The sequence below is a fragment of the Phalacrocorax carbo genome, chromosome 1 (genome assembly GCF_963921805.1).
Source record: "Phalacrocorax carbo chromosome 1, bPhaCar2.1, whole genome shotgun sequence".
Taxonomy (NCBI): domain Eukaryota; kingdom Metazoa; phylum Chordata; class Aves; order Suliformes; family Phalacrocoracidae; genus Phalacrocorax; species Phalacrocorax carbo.
The window spans coordinates 23,491,438-23,506,260 of record NC_087513.1 but is presented as its reverse complement, the minus strand read 5'-3'; the positions used below and the strand labels follow the sequence as shown (position 1 = coordinate 23,506,260).

General features: G+C 36.1%; 1 protein-coding gene across 3 annotated transcripts in view; it reads right to left on the bottom strand.

The window, feature by feature from the left end:
- GRM8 (glutamate metabotropic receptor 8) overlaps positions 1-14,823 on the bottom strand; it is a 355,863-nt gene that overhangs the window by 277,124 nt on the left and 63,916 nt on the right. For all 3 annotated transcript variants that reach the window (XM_064446155.1, XM_064446172.1, XM_064446165.1), the window contains exon 3: positions 10,603-10,819. In XM_064446155.1, coding sequence (XP_064302225.1) covers positions 10,603-10,819 — 217 coding nt within the window. The remainder of the gene's footprint in view (positions 1-10,602; positions 10,820-14,823) is intronic.

The following is a 14,823-nucleotide window of genomic DNA, read 5'->3' as shown; positions in this document are numbered from 1 at the left end:
AAGAATTGAACTTAGCACTTTTTAAAAGTTACTAAACTTCACCCTCAAACTACAAGCACTATTGGCTCAGTAACAGATAGTATGATCCTACGTAATATGGAAATGTATCAGTTTAAACCACCTTGAAGAATAAATGCATTCAAGAGGGCTATATAGTCATGCTAGATACATTTATAAGGTAAGTTGAAATCTCTCTGCATTCTGCTATTATTAGTACTTCTATAGAAAATAACAGTAGTTTACTACCCAAACATATTTATCAGTCTTGCATAAAGAATATTAAAGTTGATAACAGCATTTCTAGAATAAAGACTTCAGGAACTTGGGATCAATAGGCAGAAACTGGGGGCATGCGGAGAGGGAAGGGACCCCTATGGATCAAAAACAATAAATAGAAAGAAACAGTCAAAATTCAGCACTGGAAAAGGCTACCAAATGTGTGCTCTAGAACTGCCTACTAGGGCTTGTTTTGTATAACACAATGCCCTTCACAAAAGGGAGCGGGAGTATATTGAGCAGAAAGATTGAAAATTTGAAGACAGTATAAAATTATTTGAAATAAACAAGAGCAGAGAGAGGAGAGAGAGTATTCAGAAAGCTAGATAAACAAGTATATCAGAGAAAAATGTTGACTATTGACAAATGCAAGGGAGCACACTCTGGCAGGAATACCTGGAATTGTTCACACACATCATTGAGTTCTAAATCAGCTGTAGCCATTTGTTAATAAACCTTGAGTGTCAGAACAGATAGCTTTTGGAACTAATTTGCTTGATACCCAGCAGCCAACAGAAAAAGCTTACAATTTGTCAACATGTATAAAGAATGGGACTGAGAATAAAAATGAGATTACAATGACACTGCATAAATCAATAGTAAGGTTTTACTTGGACAGTTCAGTCATGGCTACACAGCTTAACAGAGATACAAATGAAGTAAGGGATCGAGAAACTGATGGCAAAAAACTATTAAACTGCAATTACTTCATATCTTCTAACCCAGAATTAAGATAAGTAAGAAGGCATGCTATGAAGGAGGTTGACTGGATTCTCCTGCATACCTTTCATAGCTTCAAAACAAGAGGACATTCAATGAGTGAGGTTAAAATGATAACAAGAAGAAATCATAAAGGATATAAATTTTCATGCTTCAGGAAACCTAAGCATCAACCACAAATACCCAGGGTTACAGAACACTCCTTGGATAGGCAATTCTGGCAGTGACTGTTAAGTAAGATTTTGGTATCTTTCTATCCCATGTAATTGGGCCGCCGCTGGAGACAAGATATTGACCAGCAGTGTCTGACTCCGTCTGACAGTTCCAGTGCTTCATTGTTTAAACTGCAGCCACAGATCATGAAAGAGCTGATACTAAGTGTATAGTGCTAATATTCAATCATGCCACATTTCTCCCACGTGACTTTTAAGAGGTACAGTTCTCCACGTTGAAAGCAAAGCTGCAAAAATGCTGAACATTTAAAACTACTAGAAACTATTTGAAGACAGAAGGACTCTCAGGCAGAAAAATGCAATTTCCTCAGCAAACTCAAGAGCCAGGAACTTCTCTTTACCATGTGTAACTTCTTAATGTGAATGAGACTACTGACTCTAGACCAGTGAAGCACAGCCAAGATCACAATTCAAATACTGTGAACCCTTTGACATATTAACAAAAAAGAACATGTAAATACAGCCCAAGCCCATGTTACCATGCTCCTTCCTGTCATATTTGCTCAGATGGTGCCCTTAAGTGCAGGCTTTCCTTACAAAAATCTGTGCACAGTGGGAAATCAAAACCATTAAATGTTATGTTGGCGAAGTTCACTCACACAGATTCTGATCAAGGATATGCCATGGTCTGCATATAAGATCCCTGATTCAAGTTGGACTTGCAACAATCATTTGCACCACCGCAATAAAAAAGGTGCCATGCTGAATTTAGTGTGAAGATAAACTTTCTGCAGAAGTGACAATAACAGAAGTTTATAAAATATAAAGGACAAAGGAGCGCTTAGTTCTTGATAAACGAGAAAAAAAACCTCGCTCATTGTAGATTCTGTGAAGAATCTGGGGCTTATTAATGACAGTTGTTTGGGGTTTGGGGTTTTTTTTGGTTTTTTTGTTGTTGTTGTTGTTGTTGTTGTTGTTGCTGGTTTTTGTTTTTTAAACAAGTTAAGCGCAACTACCATAGGAATTGAGCTGTCATAGTTTCCCATAGTTCTCCTCTGTCTTGCACAACAGTTAAATCATAATGCAAAAACCAAACATAGGCAGCTTTATTCAGACTGCAAATCACATTGCGTGTCCTTGATGCTTTCCCTTCTAGTATCCCCTTTAGACATACTTTCATTTATAACCAGAATATCCACTGGGATTAACTCTGTTGAAATTCACTTCCTGTTAAAGGGATTGTGTGAAATTTGGTCATAAACAACTAGAATGGCTACTTTTTGATTTAGACATTTCCTAAGTTTGCTTTCATGAGAGCTTTTTCATAATGTGTGAATTATTTGCTCTGGGACTCCACCTTAGCAAAAGTGAGTCACAGAATCTAAGAGAAGCTACAGCTCCACAGTAATACCTACTAATACACAGAAAAGCAGCACTTGAGAAATTGCATTTCTGTCATTGCAATGATCTGACAGTATATTAATACCTATATATTTATCCTACCTTTTATTTCAGAAATGTTAGTAACAGTTTATATGTCCAGAAATCACCCTTACAATCATAGAGGTCTCAAACATAGTACAGACTACAGTTTAAGCAGTAATTTCTAAATTTGGCCCAATATTTTGTAGTGAACTTCTATTTAGAAAGAATTCTCTTATTGATTTAAACTCCAAATAAATATACCAGTATACCCTAGTATTTTTTAAATGCTTAGTCACATCTGATATTAAAATGTACACCTTACATCATATTTGAAATAGTTTCCCTTAAACTACTGGCTTCAGTTTATAGACCCTGAAACTTGTAATCCCCAACTACTGCTGCAGAGCATTCTGCATTTGAAAAACCACTTCATGAGAATGCATATTCATTATGAACACCACACTGTATTTCAACAAAAGTATGCTTTTAATCTAATAAGATTGCTTTCTTAAAATTAGCATCAACACATTTATAATTTTGTTTGCATTTTTACATTTAAAAACTTTTAACTAGGTATCATGACTAAGTTAAAATGTTCTACTAATAAGCCATTGCACTAAAAGCACTACTGAAATAAAAATTTCTTTCCTGGACATTTTTATTATTCTTTGAATTTGTGCCCACAACCAATGCAAAGATCTTGTGTTCATGTGAAGTAAAAAGAAAAAAAAACATCATATAGTCCAATGACTTCTATAGTACATATAGGAGCAAGTTAAAAATATGAGTATACACATAAAGGTACAGAGGTCTTTCATATTATAATAAGCTTTTAACATTTACTTTTCAGAGTTTTCTAAATGTTCTAAATTCACCACGGTAGGCATCACTGTGGAAACATACCGGTCCTTGCTCTGAGGAGCTTATTTGTCTCAACTGTCCAAGAGCTGACAGTTATAAGGAAAATGAAATCAGCTTCAGACTCAGAAGACATTCAATATCACAGCTATTTGCTAACTGTACTACATAAAAATAGCTAATGAACTCAGTCTTGTCCACTGTTCACACCCCAGCTGGCATGAGACAATAAATATCAGTCGGCCAAACCAGGAAGCGTGAGGTCTTCCTACTCCAAGCTTAGTTGGCAGCCTCAGAGACAACCTTCCTGTGCATCTAATCCTTTGCTAAACCCCGTGAGATTCAAGGAAGTATTCACTGACTTCTTTCAGTTTCAAGCACATAGAGAAGTCCCTATTTCTTGTCCAGGACTTCCTTCCAGAATCAAACTGCGAACTGTCTTCTGTGGAATAAAAATAATTTGTACAAGCAGGGGAACAAGAGGAAGCGTTTAGCATACAGGCATATCCCTTGTTGTATCTACCCCTAGATCCAGACTAAAGCCTCCTTGGGACCCCCTTTGCCAACTCTCATAACTACTTAGTTCACTCCGGAAGTATTAAAGTATAATGGTGGTTTCAAATATGTGACAACATTGCTTAGACAATCCATGAAAAAAAATTATATTTTCTGTAAATTACTTAGGCTTCTTTGTAACTCTGGCATTTTTTTTGTCATAATACCTTACAAGCACCCCTATGAGAGATATTATTGCTTGAATTGGCCACAAAAATGAGAAATCTGAACAGCATACAACTCTCTCAGGCTTATCAGTGAATCTGTGCTATGCTGGTTAAGGAAACAAGGTTGGCTATGCAACTTTTGCCACTATGGTCAACCGCATGGTACATACTCCTTGGGACAGGTACAAAACCCAGTTCTAGAGTAGCTTTCCGCCTTCCCCCCCGCCCCTCCACTGTAGCTAGTGAGCTTTATACAGGAGGTTTAAAAAGTATCTCATCTAAGTGACTGAAGAAACCCCTCAAGAGCTGTTAAAGATAAAGTCCCTCTTTGAACAATCCCTGGCGGGTCAGAGAGCATACCAGGAAAGTACCACTGTATGCTTGCTGCTCTAAGCTACCTCCCTAAAACTATAGAAAAAAACCATAGAATTAAACTGAAGCATATGATATTGATTAGCACCACTGAGAGAAATTAAAATGGTCCCTCATCATAAATCCCTAAAAACTACACTGTTCTTTATCAGGTACTAATTGGTACAAATATTAAAAACTAGAGGAATAATTTTCAAGCTTTTGCAATATTAATACACCTACCATCTGTTTTTGTAATTTTTCAAACATTACTTTGAAGCTCCTGTAGCCAATTATATAGTGTTATTATTAATTACAGCTTGCAGCTTGAAATACAGTGTTATCAATAGAGTTCAGCTGCATAAATATAAAAGTAAAACTTAAAATTGAATTAAACTGTTTCCCCTTTGTGAAGGTATGTTAGAATATTATTAGTTGTGAAAATTAATTTGTTAAGCTTGAAACCAGTCTTTAAAGCAGAAATATCTCTGGGAAAAAGGTTACATTTCATGTATCGTATTTCTTCAGTCTTCATGTTGCAAGACTTTTTAAACTATTAAATAACATCTGGGGGGGGGGAGACAAAAAAAAGGAAACTGTATTCATCAGCTTAATGATATACAAAAAGCTTTAGGTTTATATCAAAGGTATACAAAGATTACTGCAGGAAATGTGAATTAACAGCAGTCCATCTTATTTATTTCTAAATTATCAATTAATAATCTAAGTGGAGAGGAGAAGTTACATACCCTTAAGTATTATTATTCTCCTCAACCCTCCCTCCCCACTCCTGACTAAACCTCACTCTATCTATTTAAAACTTTAGGCATCGAAAAGATGTTAAAGGTAAGAAGTAACCCCATAATTTGGAGAAAAGCAGAGATACAATGCATAAATGTAGACACAAAAAACAAGAGGCAAAGAGGACCTAAGAATTATGGCAAAGAATTGTTACAGACCATTCTTTATGTAAACAAAATATTGCTAACTACGTTGAAGTCTGAAACATTTTAAATAAAGCTACTGTAGCATTCATTCAGTATATGTATTCATTACAATTAGGTATATAGTTATCAATGTGACTGTAATGGTAAAATATTATGAATGATCATAAAGTAACTGTGGTCCCTTCTCAGAAAAATACTATTAACTGCAATATACCAGGATAAAAGGAGTAGGTAAAACTACAAACCCTGCCCCTAAAAACAGGCATTCAAGGGTATACGCTGATATCAAGTACGTTGTTCTCTTCTGGGGTAAAGCTGCTACGAAGTAATGCCATTTTGGCTCAAATATCTGGTCCTAAATCCTCTTTGCTGTCTTTGCTGACTTACAAGGAAAAAACAGGCAAGCAATGCTGGAGTTCCTCACCTATTAATGACTGGCTGCGGTCCCCTGCCTTTATAATTTTTACCTCCTCTTCTGACACTTTCATAAGTGTTTCACTGCCAGTACCCGTCAGCGCTTGTGTCAGTTTTTCACTGACCACTAGTGGAGATAAAATCTGTCACATAGCATTTCATATACTATTTGTGGATTTGTTACATTTTCCAGTACAAACCTTGCACTAACTAAGTAAGTATTCTGAGCCCAGAGAGATTCTTCTGAGCCAAATGTTTTTGTATTCTGTAAAAAAGTGAAAGGGATCGCATGATTTTCTCTCTGATGGTAAATTCATCTGGCATCTAATAGTAGGGGGAATGAACCATTAAAAGAAGTCTGATTAGAGACTATCCAACATTTATTTTGTCAAACCTCATTAACAGCAAAGTAAATAGAAAAGCAATATTCAGCATGACAGTTTAATGAGGACTTGGTAAAATGTGCTTCTTTCTTTTCCTCTTTTTAGTTTCTCTTGGTGAGTCAAGTTTCTCTCAGTTTAATGCCTAAAGCCTTAAGCGTTATCATTCTGTATGAATTCATTCCTTTGGCCAATGTACCAAAACGATTTGATCATGATGCCAAAATGCTTATAGTGATATCATTGATTAACTTTGCAATGGAAGCAGAAAATTCTATAAATTTAATCATTGTCTTCAAACAATAATGCATGGAAGAAGGCATTGGAATAAGTGCCATTCCCTATTCTCCTTACAATCATTGTCATGTAAAATATTTAATTTCCAGCTATGCTTTGTCCCAGACAGGATCTTTGTCATTAAAATGAGAGCAGATTCTGATATGTAATATATTCTGTGACATGTCAGGGTGGCACCACTTTGACCTTTTTAGTATTCCACATTTCATTTGGGAGCCTGTTCCTTCCTTTCTGCTTCTGTTACTGATCAAGAAATAGAAGTTGAATAGAGGGCCAATCAAACTGAAAATTAGAGGCAAAGAGTCAAGCTCATGATAAATAAGTACCTGAAACTGTAAGTGCATGATATTAACCTCTACTTTAAAAATATTTAAAACCCTATCCCTTCTTAATTCTTAACTGACTGAAGAAAACTTTAAAAAACCAAACAAACAAGAAAAAAGCAAAAGAACCATACACAAGAAAATAAACATGACAAAACAAACATGCCAAAAAAACCAAGGTTTCCTACTTATATTTTCAAAACATCTATCTCACATGTCCTCTCAGGCACTGAACTTTTTTCGGAAATGAACATATCAGTTTCTTTCATGTTCTTTCCTCAAACATATTGCTTTCCATTATGCTAATCTTCACATTCATTTTGCTTCCAGTTGTTGGTTACTTATCTTAAGCAAGATGTAAAGTACTCAGAAAGGAGCCGAGCTGTCCTATGTGTTTGCATGCCAGAAGCACAGGAGGAGCAAAGTCCTGACTAGGTTCTCCTAACACACAGTTTATTAACACAGAGCTGGTAAGTTTGATGCTTCGTGTGCAGCCTTATACTATGTGATGATTTTTATAAACCTACCTAGACCCTATATCTCAGACCTCATAATTAGCTGCTATTCAAACTTTCAATTTCAAAAGCATTTCCAGCCCTATGGTTCAGGTGAAAAGTCTGAGGAGAGTGGATAATAGAATCAGGCTGGAAGTGACATTAAGAAATCATCCAATCCACCTCCCAGCCCCAAGGAAGAACTAAGTACACTTATATAATCCCTAGGCAGGTGTTTGTCTAATGCATTCTCCCAGATCCTCAGCAAAGGAGGCTCCAAAATGTCCCCAGGCAAGCTGGTCTAATGCTTTAATGTCTTAACCATTAAAAGGGGCTTTCTCCAAATCTAAACGGAATCATGCTACAGATTAATTCCATTACTTCTGTTCACATACACTGTATTCCAATGAACAAGTGGTCCCCTACCTTTCTGTAAAAGCCATTTGTCTATTTGAAAACATTGCTTTCCATCACCTTCCCTTCTTAGTCAACACTTCTTCAGGCTAGCAAACCACCTTGCTCAGTTGCACCTCACATACCACCTTTTCAAGATTTGTGATTGCCTTTGTTCCCACTTGCGGAGCCTCTCACCTTTTGTGAGGTGAGGGTAAAAACCTGTACTGCGTCAAAATGAGGTTTCACAATTAGCAGGCAAATTGGAGCATTACTCAAATTAATTTACAGATGGTATGCCCATCTGCATGTTCCAGTAAAGCATGAGGCATATAGGCAGGCTATAACTTACTATCATGCTCAGATCCTTTTTATCTGACCAGTCTTTCTGTATTCCTCATTGTACAGATCCTTCTTGCTGAAACACAATGCCTTGCATTTGACTCTTGAAATGCACACTGTTTTTTTCAGACCATATCTTCAGTTTTGGACTCTTAAGAATCTCTTCCAATACACTCCTAGTCCTTCGCAGCTTGAAGTCACCTCCGGATTTTACAAGCATATCTTTCATTCCAAGTCCATCTGGGCTAAACATGAAAATATTGGCTAGTACCTGATCCAGCATAAACACCTGCCAAATACCACAAAAACATTCTTCCTTTTAAATAGAAACCATTGTTAATTAGATTCTGAGCAAGGTTTTCTAAATAGGTCTGCATCCAGCCTATGATATTTTCACCTAGATCACAATTCCCAAATTTGCTCCAGAGAATACTGTATGTGACAGTTGAGATAACACTACTAAATTCAAGAGACATGACATCAAGTGCTTCTTCTCCAGCTATAAAGCTGTTATCCTGTCAAAGAAAATTATTAGGTGGCTTTGATACTATTTGTTCTTGACAATTCTGCACTGGCTATTGATCATGTCCCTGTAGTTACATATGATTTACCTGATTCTTTATTTCAACATTTTTCTAGGAATTAAAATTACTTGTCTGCCCTGCCTCCCCTCTGCTTTCCTTCTTCAGAACCATACAAGTCCTTGATACTCATAATAGTTAGCAAGTTGCTATGAGCACAGAGGTTATTAAAATCAAGTGCTCTACTAGAGTACCTAAGTCATAAGAGGGAAAAAAAAAAGACAAAAAAAAAAAAAAGAAAAAGGGAAAAAGAATGGGGGGGAAGAAAAGGGGAAAAATGGAATGAAAAAAAAAAACAAACAACCACAAATCACCATTTTTTATGCTTCTTGGTGTTACACAGACCTTGTAATGTTTAGGACACCCATTCATTATCTTAATTGCTTTGGATTCACAATCAGCGAATTATTATTCACAATAATATTTATTTAACTAATCTTATTAATATTAAATTTTTAGCAAATGACAATGGTCGTCTTTTATTCTAGGATTGATCCAGATCCAAGTGACTCAAACACAAATCACTGTGATTATACTGAAATCACAGTTGTTCTTGCCCCCATCTGAAGAACTCTCATATTTCTGGAAATCAAAAACAGTAAAAAAGTCCTGAGCACTTTATTTGTCTACTTTCAGGACTCAGCATAACTAGCTGGGCTGCAGATGTTTTCAAGAAAAAGTGATTTTCAGCCAAAAAACCACTCAGTGACTATCTGGGGCAGCCAATCTGCTCAATGCTGTATTTGACACAACAGATAAATCTTCTCTTTTAGATATGAACTGTGGAAGAATTATCCATGCCTTTGCTAAGTCCAGATAAAACCATTGTATTGCAGTCAGCCTTGGCTCTCCCGTGAAGACATCTAGGATCTGACAGCATTGATTAGAAGCTAAAACAGAATATTTATTAGTTAAGTGATTGAGCATATTGTACACACCGGTTCCTTAATGGCATGAATTGCTTCATTTTTGTCCTACTGCCAAATAGTTGTGAGTAATCAGTAACCTTTATGGTTCAAGCATAAGTACTTGAGACACACATGTGCCTTCCTGTATGACTGAGATGGTCTCTATATTTACATACAGTTTTTGAAAATGGAATACATTATCACATTTTCTCACCCAAGCTGACTTGAAACAACCAGACTTCATATGTACATGCCCTGAAAGTCAAGTCCAGTAGATTAATCCAGACTTTCTGAGGAAGGACAGGAAGGCTGTCTGTAATTTTTTTTTAAGGGTATTATTTTGTGTCATTTAACAATGTACTTAGTGAAAGACCAGTTCCATCCTTTTTCAAACCACCTGCTATTCATCAACTTATTCCTTGGTGTCCAAAAGCTACTGCTCCTGATAACTAACTGGAGTGGGGGGTGAGGGGAAGGCAGAATCCAAGGGACTTAAATATACTTCCCATAATAATGCCTATATTTATATAGCACATTTCATCCTGAAGGAAAACCAACAAGGATATGTCTTTGTACTTTACAAATGTTTTGTTGCTTTTCAAATTCACCAAAATTAAAAACCCTAGATTTATCAGTGCTGGACCATGGAAAATGATGTCTCATTGGATTATGATTTTCCTAAGCTAAATCAACCACATCTCAAATCTGGCCGTAATTCAGCTGCTGGTTGCTCCTTAACTCATCAAGTAGCTCCCCTTTACAAAAGGGGCAAGAAACATACAGTTTTTTGCCTTTCTCAGGAGCTATTCTTAATTTACTGCCAGAACTGTCACCTTCACAGATGCCTGAGCAGAAAAAATCATCCATAAACCTCTCCACTTGAGTCCAGGTAACACGCCTGGAGGTGTTCTGATCACACTGCATAGACCTAGGCAGAGCACAGTGATGCTCTGTAACCCAAAAACTATAAATACAAAACCTGATAAACGTACACTCACCAATTTCTCTGGAGATCTGGGTGAACGCCTCCACACCGCTCTCTCCATAGTTTCCTTCGGAAGCCAGTGTCGACACATAGTTCCATCCAAGGGCCGTCACAATGTCAACCATTGCCTGTGCTTGGTAGGAGTCTGGAGGGACCACTCGAGAGAAGAAGTCATACCTGGTGTTATCACTCAGTTCTGGAGCTGTAGATGCATAGCTGATTTGAGGTATCTGCAAATAGAATGACAAGTCATTTGAGTCAATCTAATACCATTTTACGTTTATATACTTGTATGTTTGAATGGCTTAGAATAGATTATGCACAAGCATTGCACAGAACTGAATATCTTGTTTTAATTAAATCAACTGAACAGAAAGCATCTCAAATTTTGTAAAATGTCAGTCAAGTCTTATTGTATAACACGCTCACCAAGAAATAATGCATTCTGCTTTTGTCTACATGTCATGATTCTTGACATGTAAGTGTAACAACTTCTTTTTTGATCCTGGCTCTGATAGGAACAGGTGAAGAAAAAAAAAGGGGGGGGCGGAGAAGAGGAATTCTTACTATTGCTACAGAAGATGAAAAGGTCAGTTTTGATGACTCTGATCTTAAAAATGCTATACTTAAATTTGAAGAGTAAAATGTGGGTTACTTCCATTTCATTGTTTTGTTTATGTACATGCAAGTGTGCTTTCCCATTTTATTCCTATTTTTCAAGCTTCCTCTGTCATAGATTTTTCATTTTCCAGTTTTAATATGGCGTTGTGCATGATTTAAGAATATGGAGACTATGTAGTTTATACCAAAAGCTATCTGATGAAAAAACACACACAAAAAAAAATAAGAATCTCTATGCAATCTACATATAGAGAAGGAGAAAGGTTACAAGGATGGTAATCTTTGCAGAAACCACCACAATATTCTTCGTAGAAACAAACAAAAAAAAATGTCCCCACTAAATAAGTGAAATACATTTTTAAAATAAATTTCTCTTTTCATAGGAAAAAAAATCTATTAACCCTTATCTTAAATAAATGGTTTGACAATGTCTAGAAGAAGCTGTCTGTAAGCAATATTCAATTATTCTGAAGAGTATTTTGGTGCAAGAAAGTTTAATTAACATTTATGATAAGAAAGTCATTTCCCTTTAAGTTAAAGTGGTAAAACTGATGAAATAGTCACTAGGCTGAAATGAAAGATACTCCAAATATTGCATTGCATTTGTAATCTATATTAATAACAGGTGCTTAATTCACATCTTACGAAACATAAAATAGTCTTCAAGAAAGCAATCTGTACAGAGTTCCTAAGTTAATTCTGTTGAGAACCAAATTTAGCAGTCCCAGATAAGAGGTGATCTGGTAAATGCTCACTGTCATATTAGATGTTATAGTAGAAGGATCCAGTGCAACCCTTAGGTCCTGGACAATGCTTCCTCATCAGCACAAACTGAAAAAGGTTTCTAAGGCAAACATAAGGGATTCAAGGAGTCTGGTCATTAACCATACCTGCAAAGAAAGCGTAGATTCTTACAGCCTGAAAAGACAGTTTATAGCCTAAGGGATGGCAAAATAATTTTCTCAGTCAGAAGCAAACAAAATAAACTCTTATATATCTTGGCTATATTCTTCTTTAAGAAATTTTCTACTCATGGCAATGCCTCAGAATAAATAATCTGAAATGTTGTAATAATAACAACCAGAGAGAACAGAAAGGGAGGATCACATAAAAATAAGCTAAAGGTTATATCTCATGGAAATCAGTATTCCTAACACAACAAAGATCCACCAAGTAAAAATAAAGGATAGATTGTCCTTATAAAACTTGCCTTGTATAAATTGCCTTTCTTTCAGACAATGTTGGAAACATCTTTATCTCTTCACAGGCAAGAGATGCGGGCCTGCAATAACACAATTATGTGCATTTAGAGCACATATCTTTCCCTTTCTAAATTTGCTCTATTACTCTCTAAACCAGTCGTCTTTTTCCAGATGGAAAAAAACCAATAGAGACAGCCTCTGTGATTGTACTCATTTTGCTCTTCAGTGTGCCATTTCACAAATACTATGGTGTTGTTGCCTTGCTTAAAGTTATTTTATCAATAATGTTCATAAAATCAACAGCAGTAAGAGATCTTTTAGGCAGATACTTTGTCATTGAAAATCTTGAAACCTAGACCACAGAGTTATGTCCATAAACATTCTCAGTTCCCGTTTCTCTTCAGGCATGAGATGAATAACAAATCCTACATATATGTTTGTAGGAGAGCCATTGGTACAACACAGCAATGAGATGTTTCAAATCAATAGAGATATTTTAAGTACTAGGAATATCACTTATGTGGGGCCTTGGAAAATGCAGAAAAGAGATGCTACTTTCCTATTTTTCAGCTCTTTGTAGTTCAGCTTCTTCCCTAGAGTTATTTCTAATAACAGTGGAAGAAAATGGAAGGTAAATACAGTCCAAACCCAATACCCTGAAATCATTTGGCATACCTAGTAGGCTTAAATCACCACTGTTTTATAACATCTGCCAACTTTTCACTACCACGAAAGAACAATATGCCATGTAAAAGCAGGGAGAAAGACACTTTCTAAATAGCAAGCCGTCCCTAAGTTCTGAGAAAAAAATGGTTCATGCAACAGAATATGTAGTCATTTTCCTTATTTCTTTTTGTATACATCCCTCATGGTTACAGACAACACTTTACATTTAAGAATTTGCTCCCCAAAACTGCAGATCTCCCACCCAGAAACACTTCATGGATTTCTTGCATGAAATGCTTTCACAGAAAAAGTGAACAGAAACTTCCTTCCTTGCCTTCTTTTAAATGTATATTTGTATACAGGGGTGCACTGAAGAATAGCTTTAAAATTTGAGGATTTGGGGTATGTTCCAACAGTTACACAGCTACTAAAAAAGCTCAGAACAACACTCAAAGAAATTGTTTGGCATGAGGACAAATTGTTAGGATTTAGTGGTTCAATAATCCATGAATGAAAAATATATACATTAAAATGTAACAACTCTAGTTATGGACTGTAGGTTTAATAAACCATTTTACATGTCCCCAAGTACATTTTACAAGATAGACCATAATGCTGCCTAAGCAAGGGAACTGTTATGCTCTATCAATTCAGTAATATGTGTTTTTAAAACTCCCTAAATCCAGACTGTATTCATACTTTAAGTTCCACTGGCCCCTTGAGACATAAATTTGCATTTTGAAAGAGACCTGTAAAGGGGTTTTATATTTCTCACTCTAGATTCCTCTATCTAAATTTTCAAAATTAAATACAATATGTATAACATTTACATTGTATTTAAGTGCTATATAGCACTGTTAATAGTGTACTTCCTTTTCTTTGGGGGGAAAAAAAGGAAAAAAAACCCAATGGATTATATAACTGCATTTGAATCGGTTGTCACACAACAGCTGTCACATTCACTGACAATGACTAAAAGCATTCATGTCTAAATGTTCATTGATATACTTTTTCTATTCTCTCCTACCCTGTGCTTTGGCCACCGCTTCCCATTAACCTATAATCTGCTGATAAACTCTCTAGTCTCGTGGGTGACAGACTGGAACTCTTGGAAATTATTATACAGAAGAATTCATAGAAGCCTTATTTTAATTTTTTTTTTAAGCTTAAGGTATCTATTAAGTGTTTGAAAACAAACCTTTATAGTGTAGTGCTTTGAAACAATATCCAGTTTTAGTTATGTATTGGTCTTATCCTGGTGCGTACTGAACTAGTGCTGGAACTACCAGCAACCCTTCAGTCCTTCAGTCTAAGTCAGTGGTGGCTTCATCTCATTCTGCTATCCAGTCACTGGCATCAGAAAATGATTCTGCATGTTTAAGAAAAAATTAATAATTTGGAAAAAAGGAAAACGAAAAAAGAAGAAAACAATTGCTGAGAACTAAGTAGACAGGCTAAACCTCCAAGATATATTCAAGCCAAAATCAGCAGTCAAAAATAGCCTCTGGTTTTTATGGATCTTGTTGTATAAGTATCCAAGCTGATTTAAAATCTGTCTCCAAAGATCTCCCCTTCCCAGAAGATTAGAGAAGATGGAGCAGTTATTTTCAGAACTAACTGTCCCCAAAACATGACTGTGGCAGCACTTCAAAGGGGGAACAACACCTGTACGAGATATCCACCAAGCATTGCTACAGAACAGACTTCTACTCCCTGATGGAGGAGGTGTGGACAACTTCACAGGT